At 51.3% G+C, this 26,814-nt stretch overlaps 1 protein-coding gene across 8 annotated transcripts in view; it reads right to left on the bottom strand.

The window, feature by feature from the left end:
* Nucleotides 1–26,814, bottom strand: part of Atp11a (ATPase phospholipid transporting 11A) — a 112,083-nt gene that overhangs the window by 24,263 nt on the left and 61,006 nt on the right. For all 8 annotated transcript variants that reach the window (XM_028881289.2, XM_028881290.2, XM_028881291.2 and 5 more), the window contains exons 7-19: nucleotides 24,633–24,736; nucleotides 24,275–24,325; nucleotides 21,593–21,657; nucleotides 20,946–21,027; nucleotides 19,584–19,734; nucleotides 18,463–18,660; nucleotides 14,574–14,747; nucleotides 13,101–13,270; nucleotides 11,347–11,418; nucleotides 10,778–10,851; nucleotides 7,794–7,897; nucleotides 2,960–3,141; nucleotides 913–1,164 (exon numbers count right to left, since the gene is read on the bottom strand). In XM_028881289.2, the coding sequence (XP_028737122.1) occupies nucleotides 913–1,164; nucleotides 2,960–3,141; nucleotides 7,794–7,897; nucleotides 10,778–10,851; nucleotides 11,347–11,418; nucleotides 13,101–13,270; nucleotides 14,574–14,747; nucleotides 18,463–18,660; nucleotides 19,584–19,734; nucleotides 20,946–21,027; nucleotides 21,593–21,657; nucleotides 24,275–24,325; nucleotides 24,633–24,736 (1,679 nt within the window). The remainder of the gene's footprint in view (nucleotides 1–912; nucleotides 1,165–2,959; nucleotides 3,142–7,793; nucleotides 7,898–10,777; nucleotides 10,852–11,346; nucleotides 11,419–13,100; nucleotides 13,271–14,573; nucleotides 14,748–18,462; nucleotides 18,661–19,583; nucleotides 19,735–20,945; nucleotides 21,028–21,592; nucleotides 21,658–24,274; nucleotides 24,326–24,632; nucleotides 24,737–26,814) is intronic.

Below are 26,814 nucleotides of genomic sequence, written 5' to 3'. Positions count from 1 at the left end.
GGCACACACCTGCCAACACCAGCGGAGTCCGACCTCCCAGGAGCCACCTGTGCTGGTGCTGGGAATCAAACGTGCACTCTCTGCAAGAGCAAGTCACGTCCTAACCACTGAGCTATCTCTCCAGGTCCCTTTGCTAGGCCCTAAAATGACAAAAACATCCACAGCCCCTAAATTCTGCTTTTTTTTTTTTTTTTTTTTTTTTTTTTTTTGCGCCTTTCCTGGAGCTCACTCTGTAGCCCAGGCTGGCCTCGAACTCACAGAGATCCGCCTGCCTCTGCCTCCCGAGTGCTGGGATTAAAGGCGTGCGCCACGACCGCCTGGCAACTTTGTGCTCTTCTTAAAACAGTCTAAAATCTGCACATGCCTAGAGGGCTGACTTGTTCTGCCAAATTCATATGATTGAGACGGTTCAGTAACAGCTCTGCTCTGCCTGAGTTTAACCCCCAGAATCTAAACAATGGAAGAAGAGAACTTATCCTCTGATCTCCAAATGTACACCATGGCACACGCATGCTGACACCCACACAAATAAACCCATGAAACAATGACTCTGAATCAGAATCAAAGGAGACTGTCTTCAGATGACTGCCCAACACTGGTACGGGAGGCCCTTGTGAAATGTTCTTGGAAAGACCCAACTTCAGCCACTCTGATGTGTCACACAGCCTCCATTATTACTAACTACCGTCTGACTTCTCTGGCAGCATGCCGAGGCATGCACGATGGACCCGCAAGGCGAAACAGCAGATGCAAATTTTACCAGTGAAAACATCTTTCTCTGTTCTCTACCCATCAGCTTGAACTTGTCTGCCCAGGAACATACACCCGCCGCATCTGTGTGACCCACAAGAATGCCGGCACTGGTGGCCCCTGGGGCCGCAGGGTCCCCATGAGGTGGGAGGGGCTGCCTACCCAGAGAAGGAGTCTCTGGCCAGGCTCCCGCTGCAGCGCAGCACCGTCTTGCTCAGTTCGAAGAGAACGTCGTGCAGGCTTTGCTCCTCCAGCCGTTTGGTGGTCAGCTCCAGCAGCTGCGTGCTCCTGCGGAAGAGCTTGCAGGCGTAGCAGGTGGCCGAGGCCGTCTCCATCTTGTCCCCGGTGAGCACCCAGACCTTGATGCCCGCCTTCTGCAGCGCCTCGATTGTGTCGGCGGCTTTCTCCTGGAGCCTGGGAAAGGAGAACCCAGATGGTGGGGGTCAGGATCCAACGGCCACCAGATAAAGAACTTCAAAACACACGAAGCCATCAAAATATCCAGGCCTATAAAACAGCACATGCAAGTGGCTGTGGGTCTATGTAAAGGATCGGGCCTGCTCCCAGAGTGCACACCTTATGATGATGTAAGGCTACAAGGCTCCTACACACACACACACACACACACACACACACACACACACACACACACGGAGAGCTATTTAAGGAGGCTGTTCTGTGTCATGTCCTTTGGCTGAGCCTCACATCCGTCCACAATCCAGTACCATTCCACTTGGGAGAAGAATCATTAAAAGCAGAAACAAAACGGGAAAATGGGGGGCGAGGAAAAAGGTAGTATCTTTCCTTTTGCTACCATGGGTTCTAAGGCTGCTGCTACTTATCAAACTGGAGTCCAGGCTCTAAGTAACACATCAGACGCTGGTAATAATGCACTAGCATCACCCCAGAGCTAGCTAACGTTTACCCCTGGCTTAGCATGTGCCAGCACTGTGTGAGATCTGGTATGACCTTTCACCTCCACATAACCCTGCGGAGTCAGACGAGTCCCTGGGAGGATGCTCCTGGCCTGACGTGTGGAGATGCCATCACCACAGCTGCACAGATGAGGAAAACCACCTCCAATCTCCTCATTTTTCTGAAACAGTAATAAGGGACCCGGGGCCTAGAGAGGTAAGTGTACCCATGTGCTGGCTCTGGGTTTTAAAGAAGTAACTTGGGATCAAACGTCACTTCAATGGGACATCATCTCTGTAATCCCAGGAGGATGCATGTTCTGTGTCACCTGGGCTACACAGCGAAATGCTGTCTAGAAAAAAAAATGGTTTTACTGTCCCTCATTCCTACGTGCTCCTGGTGCCCACGTTCCACGGCCTAACTCCAGCTGCCAGCTGCCCGCAAGGCCGTCATGCCAATCCACTCCGCAGCCCCTCCCTGGAGCAGCCCCCCTTTCTGCACCAGCACCCCAGGCCACTGCAATGGTGCCTGGCCTTCTCTCCTAATTTTACGAGCTATAGCCACAGGTGTTGACAACAGTCCACTCCATTATGTTAACTTTCTTCAGCAAACAATGACAAATATACTGAAGACATTAAAATCTAGGCAGTCAAGCTGTGTTCAGAAGAGCCAGCAGCAATTAGGAAAATAACTACAAATTCCTTTCTAAGGAGTGAAAAGAAACTGGATCTTCCATGTGTACCGTGATTTAGGATGTTACTTTCACTATCTGGATGGAAAGTGGCCTTTCAGGCATCCTATTTGTGGTAACATACCACCCAGCTATGGTTTCCTGGGTTGTCACTCTACGTGAAGGAAAACAGGTGACCCATGTCCTCAGGAAGAACACACGGGCACTGGACATGAGTGCAGTCTGTCCATCCACTCTCACGGCTGCTCACGTCTGTGACTGTGGACGTGTGCGGTCTGTCCACCCCCTCTCACGGCTGCTCACGTCTGTGACTGTGGACGTGTGCGGTCTGTCCACGCACTCTCACGGCTGCTCACATCTGTGACTGTGGACGTGTGCGGTCTGTCCACGCACTCTCACGGCTGCTCACGTCTGTGACTGTGGACGTGTGCTGTCTGTCCACGCACTCTCACGGCTGCTCACGTCTGTGACTGTGGACGTGTGCGGTCTGTCCACGCACTCTCACGGCTGCTCACGTCTGTGACTGTGGACGTGTGCGGTCTGCCCACCCCTCTCACGGCCCACTGGACTCTGTAACTGAACAGACTCATGTGGCAGCCTTACCGGTCCTCGACCGCGGTAGCACCGAGCAGAATCAGGTCCTTCTCGATCTGCTCATAGGCTTCTGCTAACTTCTTCTCTCGATCTTGAAGAGCCACCTTGGCAGCCTGCAGCACTTTGCAGACACCTTCATATTCCTCTGGCTCGAGCCGCTTGTAGGCAACACACAGGGTTCGCAAACCCTCCTGTGGAACAAGAGTCAGTGCTTAATGTGAATCCAGTGTTGCTCGCTGAATGTACGCATTCTCAGGCCTTCCTCACACCCATCTCTGAAGAGAACGGGTCATAGCCCAGCCACCCTCAAGGGATTACTGAATTACATTAAACACGGACAATTATGTACATTACAGAACTGTAACAGATGACACCTGGACCAGGCCACTACACCAGAACACAGACTTTTTTTCTTCACATAAACAAAGAGAGTTCAATTTAAGCTTTCCGGACATTATCTGTAATGTGGTGGTAATGGTGTTTCCAAACCTGGGGGTTTGTCAGGATTTGACGGAATGAATACCAAGGAAGCCTGCAAGGTTATTCACCCATAGGCCGGGTACAGGGAAACTAAGCCTTAGGGATGAAGCGTTCTGATGTGTGGAGAGGGCGCAATGCAGCTAACAAGGCCACGTGGCCGGCCACTACGCATCACTCCTGCCACGACACACCAAACTGTCACCGGGTGATGGCTCTTGGAGTCTCCTGCTCTTTCCTCTTAGTCTGTGATACCCAGAGACTCCTCAACAAGCATTGCAAATTCCGGATTTGGGATTTTAAAGACGTTTCCTGTTACCTGTTGTCAACATTTTCACAGCTCTTCAGACCACCTAGCTTGTGTCAACAGTTGCTGGCCAACAGTTCTCATCACCCCTCACAAGGGAGAGAGGGGCACAAAAAATCATAGATAAGGAAGTCTCCACAGACAACATCTAGAACTGCCCAGGACGGAGGGTGCTGGGCGTGGTGAGCCAGGCTTTAGAAATGAACAGGCCTTGGCTTGCAACGGCAGACAGGGGACTTTCTACTGTGGTGACGTGAGGTGGAGGTGCTTTTCCTCACGCCTCTTGCTAAGCATGACGAAAGTCCTGTGTGAAACACTTCCAGGCTGAACAACAGACAGTCACGCCTGGAGAGCACTGCAGAGCCCCGCCCTCACAAACACACACAGTCACCCCGAGAGCACCCTAGCAGACTGAATCCAACAGCTCCCCAAGGACTGCTGCTGTGTGACTGAATGGGACTCATCCCCGAGGCCAGGCTGATCCAGCCTAGGAAACGGGCTAATGTAAGATGTGATGATCTGAACGGACACCGCAGGAGCAACACAGAGCTGTGCGGCTCACAGTGGTCCCCAGAACTGCTCCAGGGCCAGCAGGGGGCGGGGAATCTCTCGCCGCTGCACTTCTGCCGGACACAGCTCAGCACCACAAATTCCGTCGGAGCAGTTTGGTGAGGGAGGGGGCACCGAACCAGAAGGAATGCCTTTCTGAAGACTGCACGTGCGGACGACCCGCGCCTACGCGCAGAAAGTCAGGAAGAAATCCCAGGGCTGCTACCCGAGCGCAGCCACAGCACAGCGGTGACAGTGTCACAGGCATGCCAGCCGCATCTCACGCGCGCCCAACACTCGCCTTGGGAAGGAAGTCAAGGAAACATCCCTACACGTAATTCTATCAGAAGGAAACCCCATGTTTACTCCTGGAGGAAAAAGACTCACAGACTGCAAACTACAAAACACTGATGAACCCACAGACAATCCAACAGCAGAGACTGGCTGTTTCCACGGAGTGGAAGGTCTCATGTTGTCAAGGTGACAACATCACTCCAAGCCATTTGGAGTCCTGTGATGCTATGGGGCTCCCGATGGTGATCTCTGCAGGAACTCATAGGGAGTGTCAAGGTACTTAGAAGAGCATGAGGATTTTAGAGAAGAATAAAGTTGGGTGTGCATACACTCTGGTTTCAAGACTTACTATCACAGGACAGTAAAGAAAACTGTACTGAATTGGTGTGTGTGTGTGTGTGTGTAGAGAGAGAGACAGAGACAGAGAGAGACAGAGAGGGAGAGTAGGACAGAACTGAGGCCCAGGAACAAACCCTGAACATCTGGCTAGATGGTTTAACAGGAAGAACAGGATCACTCAACAGGGGTAGATAAAACCGTCCCTTCAACAACGATGCTCAAAAATGACACCCACTTAAAAAATAAGACCGTCTCCTTCACCTATCACCACATATAAAATAAGGCCAATGTCTTAAATTTAAAGGCTAAAAGTATAAATTACTTAGAAAAATACAGGGTAAAGTCTTCATAATCTTGTATTTGGCAGCAATATCTTAATTATGATACTCAAAACAGGCAATTGACGAAGAGATGGATGACTGGATTTGAAGGGAACCATGGTCCTCGCAGCGTTACCTGCCGCAGTTTTTACTTGTGGAAGGCTTTAATTGTTTAAAAATACTGTTATGAATGTGGGGCCCACAGGCTCCTCAGTTCACTCCTGAACAACTGCTGGGCTGGGGCGTGGGTTGGGGAACCAGGGAGAAGTGTGAATTACCTGGGCTGTAGGGTGGATCTAAGTGTGCCAGGGTATATGTAAGGATGCTATCCTGGTTGTTTTTGTCAACCTGACACAACCTAGATCTATCTGGGAAAAGGGAATCTTAATTGATAAAATGATGGGGCATTTTCTCAACTAGTGACTGATGTGTGAACTCTTGGCCAATTGTGGGTGGTGCCATCCTTGGGCAGGTGGCCCTGAGGTACACAAGAAAGCAGCTGAGCAAGCCGATAAGTAACGTTCTTCCATGGTCCCTGCTTCAGTTCCTGCCTTCATGATGGACTGTGATCAGGACAATGTAAGCAGAAATGAACCCTTTCCTTCCCAGGTTGTTTTTGGTCGAAGTGTTTTACCACAATGTCTTACTCAGGCTTTCTGTTGCTGTGATGAAACACCATGACCATAAGGCAAGCTGGTGTGGCCTGCTTACAGTGTCAGAGGTTCAGTCCATTATCATCACGACAGGGGGCATGGCGGTGTGCAGGCAGACATGGTGCTGGAGTAGCAGCTGAGAGTCCTACATCTTGTAGGCAACAGGAAATGGTCTGAAACACTGGGCGGTATCCTGAGCATAGGAAACCTCAAAGCCCGCCCCTACAGTGACACACTTCCTCCAACAAGGCCATATCTACTCCGTCAAAGCTACACCTGCTAACAGTGCCACTCCCTATGAGATTATGTGGGCCAATTACATTCAAACTACCACACACAACAGACATCCTAACTAAGACCCTGCAACAACCAATGGCCCTGAAGCAGCTGGAAGAGAACAATGGATGGACAGGCCCAGAGGCCAGGCACAAGCCATCAGGAAGCTACAGAGGACAGTACATTCTCAGCATCCCCAAAGGTACCAGGCAGAGCAATTCCAAATCCACCAAACAACCTGAAGCCACAGCTTGAAGGAACACGCTGTTTCTGAGGAGCTTGACCACCTCTCTGAACAAAATTCTGGGACTGCAGGAACGAGAAAGATCCAGCAGCCCAGAGGGAAAAGTTTGCAGTTGTGACCTGCCTGCAGGATGGAGTCCACACCTACAGAGGGATCAACCAGCCGGCCACGGCGGGCCAAGTAACGAGGCTGGTGGAGCGGGACACACGTCATTAAAAATGCATTACTGAAAAATTTCCAACCTTGGTAAAAGCCTGCAGACCACACTTCAGACAGACAGACTTCTCCCAAACAGAAAAAGTATGAGAATTACTGCACAGACTCACCGCAACCAGGAACCATCCATGGAAAGCAGCAAAGAAAAAAGCTGGGTACAGATAGCAAACACAGCCACTGCATGGAGTTCCCAAGAAAAGGGATGTCTAAACAAGGAGCCCAGTCTACACTGTGTTCAGTCTCAAACGTCCATCAACAGGTGAACGAATGACTGGGCTGGGTCTCAGCACAGATGGGTTGCTCAATGAGAAAAGGACACCACGCTGTAACAGACACATGTGGCTGAATCTCAGAGCAGTTCTGTGTTCTCAGAGAAGCCCAGTAAGACAACAGACGGAGTCTACTCTAAGAACACTCCACAAGGGAAGAAGTCATCCCCAGCGCTGGCAGAGAGTGGTGGCCGATGAGAGAGCTGCCGGGAGGGGAATACAGAGGCTCTGAGGACACTGTGGGGCAATGCTTTTAGAAGCGTCCATCAAAACTCACCTATCTTTATCTTTAATATGAACATGTTAACGTTTATTGACTGTAGCTCAATAAGCCTTTACTGTAACCATAATTAATACACTACTTCCCGTAAGGAAAATGAGTCTCAGGTGGGAGAGAACCCTCCAGAACAATGGCTGTCCGTGTGCTCCCTATCACAAAGGGTGTCTCCAGTGACTCTCGGGGAGGTGACCCTTGGCAGAAGAGGCCAGGATCCCCAATGTGCCCACATGAAAGTTAACACCAGGGCTTCAGAAAGTTTGTCCTCGTCAGTTCCGTGCGCCAGCACACGCCTTCTGCAGCACCAGATAAGGACTTGGTCTGAAGGAATGTGACAGCGCTGTATCCAGAATGTCTATCTGGACAGCCTTTACAGACTGCAGCAGAAAGCCGTCTAATTCCAGGCATGGGGTCTCTCTGACTCCTCAGTCCTGGGAGGAAGAGCTCAGAGCATGTGAGCTGCCTCTGCAGGAGAACAGTTTACCGCACACGTGAAAAAATGACCTCTCGTTATCGGTCGGCAGCAGACAGGAAAGCGAAGTGGACTCTAATAACAGAAAGCACTGTGGTTGAAGCAAGAGTCTGCAGGAGGCAGAGGGGACAGAAAGGGGCAGCGTCTTACCACTGCATTGCGCTCGACTCTGGACCGGACCTGGTCAACTTTGCCTTCTATCACTCGGGGAAATATTGAAGAATCTGCTCCTTTGCAAAACAGAAAAATTTCTCCTAGAAGATGAGGGGGAAACAATATTGAATTTAATTACTACATGGAGAGATAAATTTACTTTTCAGTCTGTTATTAATGAAAACAAGTGACACCAGTAGGGAGACCACTTAAAAGCACATCTTAAAGGACCAGTTAACACATTAAGATCTGAAAGAAGTGCAATCCACAAACTATGCCAGAGCCCCATTTTATCCTATAACCTGGCTATGGTGGTATTTTATTTGTACTGAAATGTGATTTTCATTGTATGTTAATAAATAAAGTTGCCCGGGGGTCAGAGCTATTAGAGCCATAGCAAGAGCACGGTGGTGGTGGGGCATGCCTTTAATCCCAGCACCAATGAGAAGGCAGAACAGAAAGACTATTTAAAGACAGACACACAGGAAGTAGCTCTCTTTGGGGAAGCTAGGAGCACTGCAGGAGGTAAGATTTTAGCTCTGAGCTCTGACCTCTCGGCTTTCTCTTTTACATTGGTTCTGTGTTTCTTATTTTAATAAGACGGTTGGTTATATCTACACCTGGCGCTCTAAAGAGTTCTGAGCCATGAACAATGAGGGCTCTGGGTGCTCACACTCTGAGGAGTAAATCCTCCCTGGGACTGGGGTTGGGGAGGCAGGGTGAGCAGAACAGAACAGAACAAAGGGAGTGCTGCGGATCCAAAAGGAGTGTTCGAATTTCATGAAATACCAGAAGGCGAGTGTGTCAATTCCTCCCGAAAGTGGGTCCTCCATGGACAGGCCATCCTTTGTGTCACAAAGCCTCATGGGAAACTCTCTCCCACATCTCTAGTTTGTCCTCAGAACTCTGAGTACCTTTGTGCCAACTACACACGCTCCTTTTCTCAGCATGAAAGAATCTTCTCCTTCCAGGTAAGAGACACTAACAGACCGCAAAGAAGTAGCCACGGTTTAGAGAGACCAGCTCTGATGCAACTTGCTCAGCCCAGCAGCTCTGTAATCAATCTCAGCCAGACCCTCAACTGCCCTCCTCTGTGAAGCATGCAGTCTGCGGCCCTCACAGCACCCTGCTCAGCAACAATGCAATCTCAGGCCTGCGGTGCTATGCTAACAGAGCATTTGGGTGTAGCTATGGAAACATCAAAGAGAGCCTGGTATGGTGGCACATGCCTTTAATCCCAGCAGGCAGAGACAGGCGGGTCCCTAAGTTTGAGGTCAGTCTTGTCTACAGAGTGAGTTCCAAGACAGCCTGGAATATACAGAGAAACCCTGTCTCAAAAAAATCAACAACAATAACAACAATTAGAGAGAGAGAGAGAGAGAGAGAGAGAGAGAGAGAGAGAGAGAGAGAGAGAGAGAGATACACTGACTTCCCAGTGGCAGCAGGGCTACAGAAGGGAAGTGACGTGGATTATGTTCCCAGGAAGGTGGGATACACAGATTCCTGTAGGACAGGCCAGTATGGGGAGAGTAAATCCAGAGGGCTCAGAGGCCGGTGGTGACCGGTTACTCAACTGTCCAGGGTGGGAGGAATGGAGGGCACACTTCCAGTCTGAGGGTGGGATCAAATCCCAGGGCCGAGCTATTTGGGGCACCCACTTGACCTATTTCCAAACTGTAGGAACTATTAATATAGGGTGCATAAATTGGGAAAAGACTGGTAAAAGAGACGTGACTGTTGTTCAGTCAGTGTCCCCTGAAAGGGGCAGAAGAGTGAAGGGACTTCCCAGGAGGGACAGGCCACACCAGGCAGGGGGGGTACTAGGCAGCTCCCAGTGTGGATGCTGTGGATTCTTGGGCATCCAGGAAGGCATCCCAGGGCCTCAGTGAGGGACCTGTGGAGGGGCTGCCACTTCACACCATGATCCAGGAAGGAGAAACACAGCTGGACAAGCAGCCTCCGGGTGGCGAGGAGACGAGAACGCGACCTGGGGATGCGCCCACAGGAAGTGCTGGTCAACGGCCAGGAGACCAGTAACCAACCGAACCTCGACACCAGAGCTATGTGGCTGGAAGGAGAGTCCTGTGAGTGCTGGGGGAGCATCCGGCCCAACGTGAGGGCAGGGAGAGGATGAGGCGCGTATCTCCCTTTGTGGGGATTCCTCTGGAGAGGGTGACAAGGGACTAACTCATAAGGCCTTCTAGACGAGATGCTGACAGAGAAGGACAGCCGCAGAGCTACATGGGGGGGAGGAGGCGGAGCGCCAATCCGCATGGAGATCACATGGCGGGGCAAACAGAACCACCTGGTCAAGGGGTCCCACCGCGCCCACTCCCTCACCATCCCACACTTTGGCCACAAACCAGACAGTGCCACTCCCAAATAAAGAGCCATCGTCATAGCAACCAGCCAGCCTGGAAATCCACTGCGATTAGTATTCTGAATTCTAGTACAGAAATATCTACACAGTCCCATGTCCTTAAATACGGTGCTTTAGATGTGTGTGAGCACAGCAGTAGGACATTCACTGATGAGATGAGTGTCTGCAGGAGGCTTGGATAGTCCTCACTTCTTTCCAAAGCTGTTACTGTAGACGAGTTTACCTGTGCCTTTACAAATGCAATAAACGGAGAGGGGGGGAGACAGCTCAGGTGGTAAAGAATCTGCCTGGGTTCAATCCCCAGAGCCCATGTGAAAAGCGAGGCACAGAAGCACGCATTGGGAGTGTCAGTGCTGGGGAGGCAGGACAGGGGGCTTCTAGCCAGGCAGTCTGTCCTACTCAGTGAGATCTAGGCCAGTGAGAGACCCTAAGATCAAACAGAGGAGGGGACACTACCTGAAGTGTGACACCTAGGGCCTACACACTCTCGAAAGTACACACACAAATGTGGAATAGTTCTTATGTCCCAAACCCTTAAAGATCCGAAAGAATTATCCATCAGAAGAAAACCACCACCGTGCAACATCAGGAGAAACCTTACCTGTAGTAGATTTTACAATCACACTCATTCTTCTCCGCACAGAGTCAAAACTCAGAACTTCTAGCAATTCAAATCTGAAACAGAAAGGGGGCACCTATTATATTCTCTGCTGCCAAGCGGGTACTGAGTCTGAGTGATTGCCAAAGGATTGCCACAGCAGGAAGTGGGCATCTCACCCCTCCCTGTGCCCTGTCCACACTGTGTGGATGCCCCCTTGGATGTCCTGGGCCTCACAGGATGCCCAGCTCCAGCCTTGTGTTGGGATCAGTGTTTACGAGTGGCGATGGGTCAGTCCAGGCTCTGACTCCTCCCAAAAGAGTCATAATATCTATGTCTCAGCTGGAATATCGAAAGAGCCTGCAACTCTCATGCCACGTCTGAAAACCTCTCCCGGAGGCCTGCTGGGGCTCCGGGGCTGGAGCTGCCTTGAGTTCAGCGCCCGGCTCGGACAGGACCTCTGCAGGCCTGCAGGGTGCAGCCCTGCCTCTCACACAGTCCTGGGCATCTCACTGCAACAAGTGGGCCGCAGTCCTTTCCCAGGGACACAACTGCATGCAGAAGCTCCTCACCTCTCGATGTCATTCTCCCTGTTCAGGATTTCCATGTAATTGTCCTTCAGTCTCAGGTACGTGAAACCAAGCCTGCGGAGGGAGAGGCCAGAGCAGAGCTGAGTCTGGGGTCCAGACAGCCCTCATTTTACAGAGGCAACCTCGGAGAGGAAGCACTTTCAGTAAGCCAGGGAGTTGGGTGCAGTATAAAGCCAGGGCACAGGGATTCAGATTTATGGGCCACCTTAGAAATGACCCAAGAGTTTGCATGCCTACAGTGAGGAGGTGCACTCTGTGGATGGGGGGGGGGGCTTGTGGAAAGCCAGCACCAGGTGTCTGGGCTGCACGTCTTGCTTCCAACCACGTTTCACTAACTGATTAGTGGGCTTCAGTAGAAAGAGAAGCTTCAGAGGCTATCTGCCACAGGATGAACAGTCACCAAAGTCCCTGGGCTGGAAACTGAACCCTAGTGCAAGTGTCAAGAGTAGCTGGCCAGGGAGACTTGGCCCCTCATGAAATGAATACTTAGGCCACTGCAGGAGAGGGCTCCTCAGACACAGAATAATTTTGTTCTCTCATCTTCTCTCCATACTGCCACCATTCTGGCCACAGCGAGAAACCCTCTGAGATGCTGCTGCCTTGACCCTGGGCCTCCCAGCCCCCAAACTGTGAGAAATACATTCTAGGTTTGTTTTGTTTCTGTTATAAATTATGCATCCCTCGGTCAACCTAGTTATCAGACAGGACGCAGGCCCGCGGTGGCTGTCTGCCATGTTATTACCCCACCGCCCTCTGCTGTACAGACAAACACCTCCAGCCACGGGGCAGCTTCCAGACAGTGAAGAGGGTCTGGCTGAGCAGCTTACCAAAAGGTGGGACAGAACACACCGCCCATCCAGCACCAGCTGGATGTCACAGCAGGCAGGTGCTGGGCATATGGGTGATGTCAGTCAGCCACCTGCTCCAGGGGGAGCTGGCTCAGCTGAGACAAAGACCCCTGGGAAGAGAAGAGCTACAGGGATGGTTGGACAGCCTGACCTGACTTTCCTATATCTATAGCAGCCATGACTTCACCCCATAAACCAATGGTTCTCAACCTTCCTAGTACAGTTCTTCATGTAGTGACCCCCCCAACCATAAAATGATCTCATTGCTACTTCATAACTATAATTTTGCCACTGTGATGAATCATAATGTAAATATCTGGGATGCAGGATGTCTGATAGGTGACCCCCAAAGGGGTTGCAACCCACAGGTTGAGAACCACTGCTATAAATGCTCCTACACATAGCCTTAAGAGTTTTTTGTGGGTTTTTTTTTTTTGTGTGTGTGTGTGTGTGTATGTATTGGAGCGGTTTTCTGGATGTCTGTGTAACATGCCACATCTCCCACAGCAGAAAGAACTCCAGGAAGACCCCTGGTCGGTGTAAACATCCCAGATGGAAAGAACCAACACAAAGAAAGAGCAGTGATGAGCAGAGTCTGGCATCCAGCTGCTAGCTCTCCAGGTCAGGTGACTAACTCTGTGGGTCAGGTGACTAGCTCTTCGGGTCAGGTGACTAGCTCTCTGGGTCAGGTGACAGGGAAGGCCTGGGGACAGGGCTCTGTCTAGATAGCTTTAAGCACTGAAAACACAGCAACAAGGGCTTGTGTTGCTGGCCAGGAAAGCCACCTCCACAGAGTGCAAGGGACATGAGGTCACAGAGGTCAGAGTACAGTTTTTCTGGGTCGCAGACCCTTCACCCCAACACTCTCTGAGCCCGGGCCCGACTCACCTCTGCACACCTTCAACCAGAGCGACCTCATCAGGCGAGGATGAGATGTACACGCAGGACTTGGAGTCGGGAGATTTCCGCGGACCGTCTACGTCATCCCCATGATCGTCATCCTTCACCTGGACGGTGTGGCACAGGCAGATAGCCCTGAAAAACAGCTCCTCCCGTTCCTGTGGAGACAGTCAGGGAAACTCTAACACCTTTGCCTGCTGTGGGAAGAATGTGAGAGAGACTGGACAGGCCTGCAAAGCAGAGGCTAAGACCTCCCGGGGCGAGCTGCCATTAGCCTGTCTCAGTGGTTACAAAAGAGAAGCACGTGGGACTCCTTCATGCTCCAGAGTTGCCATGGCAACTTGTGTAAGTATTAACAGGCAGTGAAGACCGAGAGAAGGGGTTTTGCTCATAGCGACACTCCTAGGAACCAGGAGGGCATGGCTGTAAGTACTCTCGGGAATGGCACGTCATGGTGGGAAAATGTCACCTACGTAGTTGGCACACTCGTTCCTGGCCACAGTGCCTGTGTGGCAGTGGCAGTCTGCCTGGCAGAGGACATTGCCCTCGGCATGACTTAACCTCCAGCAGTGTGCCTGCAGCCTGCGGCTCAATCACAACACAGCCCTGGACGCAGAAGCTAGGAGCCCCACGCTGAGCTGAAGAGCTGTGCATGAGGTCACGGCAGGCGGACCCAGATCTGAGCTCGGCTTCCGCAGTGCTGGCTACACCCAGCAGTCAGAGTTCAAAGGTCCCCGAGGTCCTCAGCAGCTGGACAGCAGTGACCCATGACAGGCTTCCCTGACAGTCAATGGGCTGTGGGATTTGGGGTGCGTTCAGGTCTCGGGACGGCCACCGGATCTCCCCCTTCCTCTCTGTGAGAATAGGATAGCAATCGGAGCTCACTTTGTAGGAGCCAGCGTTCTGGACGTGAACTGCTCATCTATCATCAAGAGGTCACCTCTGGCTCTCAGTGGAGCCCTCAGGTTCGGCAGTCATGATTTATCCCTTAGTCACCATACAACTGGTGCTGGAATTTGAACACTAAGACACGAGGCCACGGCACTCTGGTGTGTGCGTGTGAGCCCAAGTGTAGCATATGTATACATATCTCTATGTGCATGTAAATACATATGTGTATGTGCCTAGGTGCGTGTACACACGTCTGTATGCACATGCAGCTTTGTACACACGCAAACTGTGTATAGTCACACTATACTCAGCATACTGCCTGTCCCATTTGTCCTGGTCTGTTTGGTCAATTCTATCAGAGGAATCACTGTCAAGTCCTCCTGTCCCTTGGAAGGGGACACAGCACCACGGTAGATTCTAACCATGACCTCACTGAAGTCCTGCAAAGGATTCCTGACTTGGTTGTATTGCTCAGACGAAGGGGGCAGCTTCTGTGAGTGAGAGCATCCCACCTCCTCACATCCCTGACCATGTGGCACAGCACACCCTCCCCGAGGAGCTGAAACCTACCCTTCCGCTGACACCCGGGGAGGAGTCGATCATATCGATGCCAGAAGAGTCGGGAAGGACCTGCCCGTTGCAGATGACATGGGGGACGTAGACCTGGCCTTCGATGCAGCACTCCTTGAAGGCCATGTTGTTCTCTGTGAGGGTGCCCGTCTTGTCTGTGAAGATGTACTCCACCTGAGGGTACGCCACACTCAGGTCAAGCCATATTTAGGCAGGTGACAATTCTTAGCCCACACCTGTTACAATCCTAGTGGGACAGGAACTTCTGAGAGTCTGTCCAGACAGCTCCAGTGTCACACGAGGGTACCCATGGCACCCTCCTTTACCCACACAGGCGCAGTTTCGGGGGAGGAGGCCCTACCCTCCTCCCACTGGTGACAAATAGGAAGCAGAATACAATGTGGCCTTGCAGAACTCGGCCTCCAGGGAACCAGGGCTCCACGTGTCTGTGAAGAGCAGGATGAGGGAAGCCCTGCCTCTCCTTAAGCAGGACAGCACGGATGAGAGGAGGAAGAACCTTCTCTACGAGCCCGAGAGGTCGAGGCTCTGGGCTGAGGAGAGGGTTAGAACCTTCTCTACAAGCCGGAGAGGTCGAGGCTCCGGGCTGAGGAGAGGGTTAGAAGACAGAATGCACACAAGGAGAAGGGCAAAGACACTCCAGGAAGAAAGCAGAGTGCCGAAGATGCCGCCAGCCTTCAACTGTGAACGAAAGTGAACCACAGGCTACACACCCATCACGGACAGCTGAGCCTCCAGGCCTTGCACAGCTCTGGAGGAGGTGGAATCAAGCACACTGGGGGTCGGGGTGGGGTGTAGAGGGAGAGCCAGACCATGCACCCCACAAGGGTCAAACCCCAGGAGATGTGCCCTTCACCTGTGCTTGTCCGTAACAAACCAACCACACGCACAGAGCAATGCTGCATCGAGACCGCGGTTTAAACACCAGCCAAAGCCCGTGGGGCCTCTTCCAGGGTCACCCAGCCAGGGGAGGTGTGCTGGCTACATCCCTAAGGACCCAGCAGGTGGCCAATTTCTGTGACTATGATAACAATTAAAAAAATTACAATGGACATTTATTAGTTCTTAGTGTATGCCAGGCACTGGACATTACCTTGGTTGATCTTCCTATCAACTATGCTATGCAGTTTTATGAACAAAGGTTTTTTTTTTTTTGGTTTTTCGAGACAGGGTTTCTCTGTGTAGCTTTGCGCCTTTCCTGGAGCTCACTTGGTAGCCCAGGCTGGCCTCGAACTCACAGAGATCCGCCTGGCTCTGCCTCCCGAGTGCTGGGATTAAAGGCGTGCGCCACCACCGCCCGGCTAAACAAAGGTTTAAAATTTTTAAAATAAAAAAAAGTTGCCAGGTGGTGGTGGCGGCGCGCTGGCGATGGCACACACCTTTAATCCCAGCACTCAGGAGGCAGAGGCAGGCGGATCTCTGTGAATAACTACAGAGCCAGTTCTAGGACAGCCAGCGCTGTTATACAGAGAAACCCTCTCTTGAAAAACAAAAACAACAAAACAAAATTATGTGTATGTATGGGTGTCTGTGTAAGGGTGTGCACACATGAGATCAGGTGCCTGTGGAAGCCAGAAGAGTATGTTGGATCTCTGGGAGCTGGAATTACAAGTGGCTGTACGCTGCCCTTCATGGGTACTGGTAACCAAACTCTGGGCTCCTGCAAAAGCAGTAAGTGCTCTTAACTGCCGAGCCATTTCTCCAGCCAAAATTCCTGATGCTAACCCAACTATTTCTGTTGGCTGGAGACGCCAAGGAAACATGGTTATCACTATTTTAGACAGGTCTGTGAGTCTCCGATTTTATGTGTTTGCGCTCATACCCTTCAACTTTACTGAATTTATCAGTTCTAATAGTTTCTTGTTGGTCTCCAGGGTTTCATACAGTTGTCTGCAAACAGGGACAATTTAACTTTCTTCTTCCCTGGTTGGATGTCTCCTCTCTTCTTCTTCTTCTCTCCTGCAGCCCCTTACTGAGTAGGTGGGGAAGAGCAGGAGTCCTCTGCTGCTCCTGGTCTACCTGTCAAACTTAGAGGACGTTTGACATTCCTCCACGGAGTGTGACGCTGGCTATGGGCTGCTACACATGGTCTGTGTTGTGTTAGGATGATATGCCTTCTTCCCCTCACTTGCCATGAAACTGTCTACATCCTCTGTGTCTGTGGATAGTTGTCTGGCTTGTACGTTCCTGCAACGTGGTGTGGGCACTGTCTACCGATCTGTGTGTGCTGGCCCACCCTGGCATGCCAGGGATGAGCCCCACTGGATCGTGGCAAGTGGTCCTTCTGGAGCTGCTGCTAGTTTGCGCCTGTGCCCTCAAGGACGCTGGTGATCAAAGGCATGAGCCCCGCTAGGCAGTCACAGGCAGGGCCTGCAGTCAGAGGCGACGCGTCTTTCATGACAGCAGTGGTTCCACACCTGACTCCTATGACAGCTGGGAAAGCGTTCCAGCCTCGATTTCTCCTGCACACAACATGGATGTGAGAGCTGACATCACAGGGATAGGAGGGTCACAGGAAAATGCATGAAGCCCCAGACGCAGACGCTGGCTGGAGGGTAGTTCCTGTTTCACAGGCACACCTGCCATGTTGCTCGCTGTGTAGACTGAGAGGCACTGCTCACCGACATTCATGGGGCACTGCTTTGTGGAGTCACCAATTGGTCTTGTCCTCAGTGGCCCAGTTCATTGAACACAGGCTGTAGCCTGCCTTGCTTAGGACAGGACAGAGTTGAATTCTGTGAGGGACTCTAGGTTGGGAGAGCCATCTTGTCCCAGGGCATCCCCTGACATTCCCTTAACCGATTTCTGAAGACCAGACCACATGCGTTACCCAGGAGGTGGGGCCTGAAATACCCTGGAGGAATGCATCAGAAAGACATCCTTTTCGGTAACAAATGTTTTCCCCAAGGCAGGTGGGGTCATGTGCCTGTCAGTCTACAGACTGTTTACATGGTATTGCTATGAAACCACAGGGCAGGCTGTAGTTTCCGATTCAAATGAATTATTCATTTAATGAATTGCCATTTGCCAAATGGCCCTTCCGGTGACATAAGGCTGGGAAAGGTCAGAGGCTCCCCTTGGGGCTGGGTGAGATGGAAGGAGCCTTTCGGGGTATCCTTTTCCATGTAGCAACACTGAGGTATGCAGTCAGCAGATGTGGGTGCATGTCTCCTACTCTGTGGGACCCTGGTGGCCTCATACAGAACACAGGGCAACAGCCGTGGTGTGCATCAGCCCTGTCCTCACACGGTGAAGCCCCGATGGCTATCACAGATACTGTGACTGCTGCCTCACATCTGTTATCCCACTCTGTAACATTGGAAAGGCAGAACTCTGATACTTATTCATAGTACAGACCATGACACTCGAATCCTGAGCTACAGGAACTCTGGTTCTGCAAACCATGCCTTCATTAACTCTGCAACACACCACCCCAGAAAGCTGCCCTAAGTTTCAGTTTGCTCGTCTAGCTTGCTCTGAGGTTAAATGTCATACAGAAATAAAAAAAGCGATGCCTGACAGAAAGTGCTGGGACCGTGGCCTCCCACCACGCTCAATGCTCTTTCAACTACAAGGCCCAGAATAAGAAAGCAAGCCCAGGGTTTGAGCTCACTCCAATCAGCTAACGCAATCAACTTTTCACATTATAAAGTTAAAAGAACCATATTGACTGTATTATATAAGTCAAGTTAAAAAAGACACACCCAGGAGAATCAAAAAGACTGTGAGTGTCTTTCCGCTGCTGCCCTCACTTCTGACTTTCCCCCACTGCAGCATAGCTACATGCCGAGTGCATGACCTGGACGAGTTACCAGGAATCGAGGAGCGCCCAGACCACTGAGGAATCATGCAGTCTCTAGAAGACACTGACCTGTCCCAGCTCCTCGTTTAGATCAGATGTGTTGACCAGAGGCCCTTCTCCCATCTCCTCATCGAACATGTCTTCGTCCCAGGTGATGAAGTAGGAACCAAGGAACTTCTGCATCTCCACTGTGACGTACATGGACACTGGGATGATGTAATTGAAGAGGACCATGAAGGCCAGGAAGTCGGTGAAGGCCCTGAGGAACTGAGAGCATTGGCTGCATAAGGAAGCTGCAGGTCACATGGCAAGGACAGGAAGCCTCAGATTGCCATCTCTGACCCCAGTCAGATACGTCAACACAAGTACTTCCACCCAAAGACAAAGATCCACTAGGGACCATTGCCTGCCATGTCTTGTTAAGACCAAGAGTAGAATCAGATGGCTGAGCTGGTGGAGACATGGTGAGGGACAGGGACAGGAGCTCACACTAACCACGCCGTCAGGATGTGGAGAGGCCATGCTTTAGGGCCCAATGGGAACACCACTTTTGAGTATTCATGATGTCCCTCTGTACCTAACAATCCCCAAACTTGGGACGAGATGGGACCTTGCTATACAGTGGCTTTCTCTTCAAACTCACGATTCCCGTCTCAGCCTGGTGCTGGGATTACAGGCACGCACCGCCACACTCAGCTCTGAATGACTGCTCTGTACAGTTTATTCCTACCTTTGAAGCTATCAGGGAGAGGCTATCTGACAGATGGAGCCCAGCATCATGCAGGGTCTGTGCTTGTACACAGGGCGACACCTGCACACAGCCCTGATGTGACATCAGTGTGCACATGGCCCTGCTCTGAGGTCAGAGCCTTTTGTCCCCTAGTTACCACAAAAAGCAGCATTTATCTCAGTGATGTGTTGAGTTTTGGAAACGTCAAAATGATTTTGGTCCTTTATACATTTCCTGTGGAAACAAATACTTTCCAGGCTTGTACATTCTAGTATCCAGAGAGAGCAGGCAGCTCATACCTGCCCACACCATGTGATGGCCAGTGATGGCCTCTGTCCTAAACTCAGGCGAGGCTCCATTCTGCCTGAAGCTAATTCACCTCTATAGTTTCCTGGCACCATCGTTTTTTGTGACAACGGCCGCAGGTCACCTCCCTCACACAAGGGAAGTGCTTCCATACCAGATTCCTCTGGCGCTCTGACTCAGTCTTCTGGTTGTACCATGGCTCATCTCGGAAGGGCTCGCTCTGCCACACGTACTTCAGCACTGTGTTGATCAGGGCCTTGCTCACCAGGATGCAGAGGTACACGATCAGAAACGTATTCATTGACCTACAGCGAAACAGCCCAGCCTTCAGAGGCTGCTCCCGGTCCTTCCTCACCACGAAGGGACAGCACAGGACACCCAGCAATGCCCTGGAGGGCAGCGTCCAACCTGGCCCAGTAAGACTCAGCTCATTCACAGCCACCTTTGCTAATGCTCAGGACACAGGACCAGAGCCATGGGAGGAGAGGGAAAGGTACATGCTGCCATGTGTTCACTGATGAACCTCTTTGGATCATGGGAACTCCTGCTTACAGAAAAGGGACAGCTGGAGTCAGCTTCGTCGGCCATTAGGTGCCACCAAATGAGCTGAGAGCTTAGTGATTCTCACTCTAGAGTGCCAGAGAAGCGCGTGAGGCTAGAAAATGCCTGTGCTGAATCACGAAGAGGCGGTTTTGGGGCAAGGTCTGCTTCTGAAGCCCAAGTGTCACACACAGATGTCTGCAAGCAGAGCTTCCCAGCTGAGGAAAGGCCCACCTCCATTTTCACGCTCAACACAGCCGCAGAAGGCCCAGGGAGGGCACCCCAGGTCACCTGCCAGCGTCCTGCACACGGTAACTAACTAGCTCCCGCTGCTTCACTCTGTGACATGGAGGCCGTCCACATCGAGCAGGATAACTCCGACAAGGGGCCGAGATGACAAAGCCTCAGACTCCACGTTCTCATAAGCCTACCCTCCATCCTGACACTTGCCAGCGGTTCCCTGTCTAGTGGAAAATATTCACTCTGCTCAGTGACCTCAGTAAAACCACATCAGGGCACACTTGGTTCCTCTCAAGTCCTTGGGTTGGAAGGGGCTGAATATGACCCCATTGTGAGGTTTGCCTGGATCAGTGGCTGGGGATACGAGGCATCTGTGACTGACCCCAAATCAGGACTTTGAGGAATGACTTACGGGCAGTGTGTTAGCAGAGAGAGGGGTGCAGTCATTTATCTCACCGGGAGGAAAGCAAGGAAATCCCCCGAGGAAAAGGCTCTGTGGTTAGTAGCTCCAGTCCCTGGAGGAGTGGGCCCCCGAGGAAACTGTGGGTCCCCCAAGGATGCTGTGGGCCCCCCGAGGATGCTGTGGGCCCCGGAGGACACTGTGGGTCCCCTAAGGATGCTGTGGGCCCCCTGAGGAAACTGTGGGTCCCCTGAGGATGCTGTGGGCTCCCAGGACACTGCTGCGTCTACAGGGGCCAGTGATGGCTAGAAGGTAGCCGCAGCGGGCTGTCCTTACTTTTCCACAGCAGATCTCTTTTGGGACTTGGACTGATAGTTCAGGGCCATCTTGGTCTCCATGCCCGTGTAGATAGCCACACCTGGAAGCAGAAGATTCCGTGAGATGCCCATACTCTGCAAGAAAGGATGCTCACACAAACAGGTCGTATCTCCAAGTTAACCAGCAAGGGTGCTTCCTGGGGAAGCTGGATTCCCCACACTCAAGACTTCTCTGCGAGATCTGATCTGCGCTTTACACTCTTTAGTCCAATGCTAATATACTGGGTGATCTGGCAGCGGGCACAGTGTATATTTTAAAAGTTATTTAAAACAGGAAACAGCACACTGTCAATGGGAGGTACTAATCCCGAAAAGCAGACTTAGAGAACTCTCCTGCATACAATGCTTTGGGAATATCTCCTGGATATAGTTTCATGTTCCCAGTCATGAGTTGAGATCCTCAATATGCAAGCCAGGACCTTCACTGCCATGGCTGTGGGTTCAGGTTACACCACAGCACTCATCTCTTAGGGAGTCGCCCTGCACCAAGTCTGCGGGACTTTAAAGCATCTGGTGGCCTCTCAGGGTGCCGTGGAGTTTGGTTTGCTTAGTGTGTGCCTAGATTTTAGAAATGATTACCAGTGCTTTGCAAATTAAAATATTTACCAAAGATCTTCTCTGTATTTTTGAGTGTGGCTCCTCTGAGCAGCAGGTTTTCTGATCCTAATGGCCTGGAAGATAAGGAGACCAGAAGTGGCGTGACGCAATGGTGGGATTTGAGATTGGAAATGGATTCAATCGCCCGGAAAGGAAGTGGTAAAGTGGGTATTTGCTCATACTGAGATCACCAAGGTCCATCTGCATAAGCACTGGGCTTCTCTGAGGCGGAGACATCGCCTGCTGGACTCTATCTAGTCCTGTTTTCCTGGCCTGTCACTCACGGGGGCCTGGAGCCCCACGGTGGCATTTGAGAGGCCTCAAGGGAGCAGAACACCCACCCTCAAATAACCTGGAGCCTGAATGTTTCAATGACATTTCCACCAGAAGCCACAGGCAGAGTCTTCAGGAAGAGTCACTATCTGCACCACCTGGAACACCCAGGGACATCAAAAATGTCCCCTAGACCTGCTACAAAAGAGGTCTCAAGGGAGGGCCAGCAACCCTCTCCCAACACACCTCCAATGTGAGGGGCTGTGCTAGGGGACCTCAAAATGTTCTGAGAAGGCTTGAACTTTGGGTTTCACCATCCTTCAACTATTTCCCTCCCGTCCTTAGGACCTGGAGACTCCTCCTTAGTGTGAAGGGAGGCTGGGCCTCTGGGCCTCCGGGGCAGAAGTTCAGCATGCAAGGATTACCCACAGGCAGCAGCTGCATGCCGTTCTTCTAAGCAGTGAAGGAAATTCAAAGCGGCGGAACTAAATGTGTAAATCCTATAGCTGCATCCCAGGGACCACGGTGTGTCACAGGAGCACACACCAGTGACTAGTGTGTCACAGGAGCACACGCCAGTGACCACGGTGTGTCAGAGAGGAGCCTGTGTGCCTTGACTTTACTTGCTTACTCGTCCGTCCTTTGCACAGATGTGAATGCACAGGACATCACATCCTCAGTGGGGCCAGTGTGCTTGGCCAACACGGTTCAGATGTGCCTGCAAGAGGCCAGGGAAGAAGCTGCTCGGGGTCTCACTGAGGCGGTCAGCAGACACCTGGAGGCTCCTTCGGTCTGTCAGCCACTGACAACAGTCCCCGGCTGTCCATGGCTGTCATCGTCTATTAGCAACTTGCTTACAATAATTCATGTCTCAAATGTGAATGAAAACAAACGGCCTCACCTTAAACAGGCCTTGGAGAGCTCTAAAGATAATGTACTTGACAAAATACTCCGCTGCTAGTGTGGACAGACTGAAGAAGAAATATAACTGAGTGAACTGGGAATTTGGATGGAGGACTGATAGAAGCAAACATTTTCCTCCTGTTTGTATTACTTCTAATATTTACAAATATCTTAAGAATCCAAATGACAAAAAACAGTCCTGGTGTAAAAGGCTGAGCTACAGCTATTATCAAAACACAAAGTGCATTAGCACCATGGTCCCCAGCTTGGGGCCACAGCTCCCCCTCGGTGTGAAGCTCGGGGTCCATAGTACATGCTCCCTCAGCTTCACCGACGGGCATGAGAACAACCTCGTTTGTTCTTTCATCCTAAACAAATCAGCTGTCCACACTGTCTAGTCTCCAAAGCAATAAGGAACTCTTCTTTGAAAGCAAAAGTAACGCCTCCAGCCCTCCTCCAAGTTAGTGCCCTACTAGCCTGCTGATAGACGGTGACCACAAACCAGGGCTGGAATGGTGGCGCCAGACCGTGAGGCAGCATTCAGGAGGATAGGCTGGAAGGTCAGCTGTTCAAGGCCCTTCTAGCTAACAGCAAGATAAGGTCTCAAAGATAAGTAACACAAACAAAAAATAACCACTAAAAACACATGAGAAGAAGTTCCCAGGCTGTTCCCTTAAAGCAGCTGCTGAGTCCCAGAAGAGCCAGGCCAGATCTGGACACTCCAGTGACTGTTTACTCTGGTATCCCCCAAACTCTACCTCTACTTCCCAGCAAATGTTTCCTTCAGCATACAGTGATACTAGGATATCAATAATTGGGAAATTCCTTAAACTGCCAGAAAAAAAAAAAATCAACCTCAAAACCTACTGAAAGCCAATGTCCTAAGCAATAAATCCAAACACTTCCTCACCAACCACACCAGATATAACAGCCTGAGGCAGACGGCTCTAATGGAACATCTGAAATGGAGGGCGGCATGTGGTGCTCAGATGGGGATGTGTGAGGTGGCACCCAGGGCCAATACCAGGCTGGCTCTTGGGCTCAGAGTGCCCCTGCAGGCTGCTCTCTCTCAGCAGATATTGTGACTGTGGGCACTGAGGCAGCGAAGGTGGACCGGGGCGCACACAGCACCTCCTCACTAGCAGCAGGCCCTCTCTTCCTAGTTAGGCCTGAGAGAAACCCCAAGCATCTCCCCCCCCAACCCCTGTGATGGCCACAGGCAGGTGCCTTTCACAGTGGGTTTGGGCCCTGCCCTGATTAAGAACCATCCTGTGGGTTTCTGGCCTTGCCTAGCTGCAGGGGCTACCCATCGGGAGTGTCAAGGGCAAGGGTTCCAGGATCTTCATCACATCAACATGCACAGACAAAACCCTAGAGTCAATGTGGGAGAGTGGAACTTGCTTAGGAGGCATGGCCCTGCCTTCTAAACCAAGTGACAGGGTAGAACCCATCAAAAAATGAACATCTAACATAACAATGAAGACGATAAAGGCCTGGATTCCCAAGAAGACTCACCTCACCACAGGATCGTTCAGGTCGTTGTAAACATTGATGCGTCCCACAAACCTGGCAACAGAAAAGCTCACGTCGTTACTCTCGGTAGCAGTAACGGGACCTCCCGTCTCCACCACAGCTAGCTCATCCTACTCTTCAGCATGACCGGCGGTGGCCCGACCACTCGACTTTTCCTCCTTCCTCATCCTACTTTCTGTGCGTCTTCACCCACGGCTTAGATGACCCCTCTTAACTCAAACCACTCAAAGGAAGGAACACTTAGGCCTCCTTCTGGGGAGCTGCGGGTCTGCACGGTGCTTGTCTAGGCAACCTTTCCGGCAGTGCACCCAGGCTCTTCCGGTCAGCATGCTCGGCTTACTTGTAGAGGTCAGGCTGTGGCTGTTCACACTCGATGGTGGCGTGCAACCCGTCAACATCTTCCTCCGTGTGGAAGCCCTTGGTGTCCTGCACTGCGTAGTGAGTCTGCAGACGGAGAGGAAGGTGAGCTGCACCCCAAACCTCACTCACCTGGCTTCTGATCCCCCAGAATCTGGTCTCCATGCACATCTGTGAGCCCCACTGTGAGTCTGGGTGCAAAGGCTGAGCCTCAGCTATTGCCCCACTGGGGGGGGGGTGACAAGAGCTCCGACTCCTCCTGCTCACCCAGCAGGACACAGGGCAAACCTGGGACCCTTTACACTGACACTGGTGTACCTGCCCTGGGAGAGCTATCAACTGCTGACGTGCCCCTCCTCTTCCAGGCAAAGCTCTATTGCTCCCAGGAGGTGCCAAAAGCACCAACTGGTTTCTTTCATCTTCCAAATTCTGCTACCAACTGTCCTCCCATCACTGCTTCTAGGCAGCGGCTCAGCTATTTGGACCACAGGTCCCTCCATCTGAACTGAGTGTGCATCAAAATCCCCAGGAGGCCGCTAGGCCACTGCTGTTAGGCCACCCTCCCGAACTCAACGTAGTGGGTCTGAGTAGGAGGCCTAGGAACTGCATTTCTAAGAAGATACCAGCTGACACTGTGCTGCTGTCCAGGGTCACACGGCCTAGCTAGCATCTATGGGACCATGGACAGGTAAACATTCTTCCTCCTTTTTCCTGGGAGAAGAATAAAGGAGGGAGAGGAAGGGAGGGAAAGGAAGAAGGAAGGGAAGAGGAGAGGAAAGATGTGTCGGGGCTGTCAGGAGGAAGGAATCCCTGCATCTCTGCTTATATTTCTAATAAATGCTGGAGCGAGTGCTATGACTTGGAGCAAGTGGACAGTTGATTACACATCACCATTTAGGTCAGTCAAGCACTTGCTATGTGTTGAGAATTTGGGGAAGATTTCTAATCATTAGTGTGGCTACCTTTCACAGATGTAAAAAGTCCAGAAAGGGCAAAAAGCCAGGCTGAGGTTATGAGAGCAGTGTAAGACTCCCTGAGGTTGGTAGAAGCCTTCCCACAATCTGTTCTTTCAAGGACAGAGTTCCTGTAACTGCAGCCACCAGAGCCAAACCAAACCTCCAGAATGCCACCGGAACACAATGACATGTACTACGCAAACACACAAGGGCCGGCATGAAGCAGGGACTCCAGCATTTCCCAGACTGACAGCGGGTCCTGCAGCGTACTGCCCAGAGCAGAGCTAAGTCCCTGGACCTCAGGTCTGTCCAGATACTGGGCCACTCTGTCGGAGCAATCACAGTCTCCATGGAATCGAGTCCTGCCCTCAAATGGGGTCCACTGAGCAGGCTTTATCCAATAAAAGTGGGTCTCTTACAAGGTCTTAGAATGGTTAGCCCATGAGCCCTGTCCAGGTGCACTAACTCAAGCCATCCAGAAGCCCCTCTCCCAAAGGACTGATGCTTATTAGTACTTAAAGAAGGATGCTCTACCTAGAAAATATGAGACCACTCACAGGCCTTCACACAAAAGTGCTAAAGATTACCCCTAAAGATTGGGACATTCTTCGCTAATCACGTGAGAAAGCGTCTCATCTCACAGCACGGGCTGCCCTCACCTGCAGCAATCATTTACACAGTTTGAGTCTGAAAGGCTGATGCCTCTCTACTGTTCCTGGGAGCTGCCAGAGCATCGGTTGGTTTCATTATGTTAGAGTTCATAATCTCCTACAAGTTCCTTCTTCCAGATTTTTAAGGTAAAAACCAGACCTGTAACTGAACAGTACTGTATTTTCCTCTCTCATGATTATCAAAGTTTTACATCCAGCGTAGAATTCCATAGAGTTCAACCGATTAATTACAGTTCCAGAAGATTTCTTGAGACAGTTTAACAAGACACAGGTGAAATCTGTAAAGTTTTGCATGACTTTCACACAGCTGTAGACTAGGAAAGACATGAATTTCTATGACAAAGTGGAAACATTACTATCCTACCAATCTAGTTAGGTCTCTGACGGGGTAAGGGCAGGCACATCTGTCCACCTCAGATGGCGGTTGTCACCAACATTAAGGAAGGAAAGAAATTAACTGAAAACAGCAAAGAGCAAAAGTAAGGTTAAAGGTCAGAGGGTGTGACCTCCCCAGAGAGCTCTGAGACCATAGACATGC

This window comes from Peromyscus leucopus, chromosome 17, assembly GCF_004664715.2.
Source record: "Peromyscus leucopus breed LL Stock chromosome 17, UCI_PerLeu_2.1, whole genome shotgun sequence".
Classification (NCBI taxonomy): domain Eukaryota; kingdom Metazoa; phylum Chordata; class Mammalia; order Rodentia; family Cricetidae; genus Peromyscus; species Peromyscus leucopus.
The sequence above is the reverse complement of the archived record's forward strand: the minus strand, read 5'-3'. Positions and strand labels throughout refer to the sequence as shown.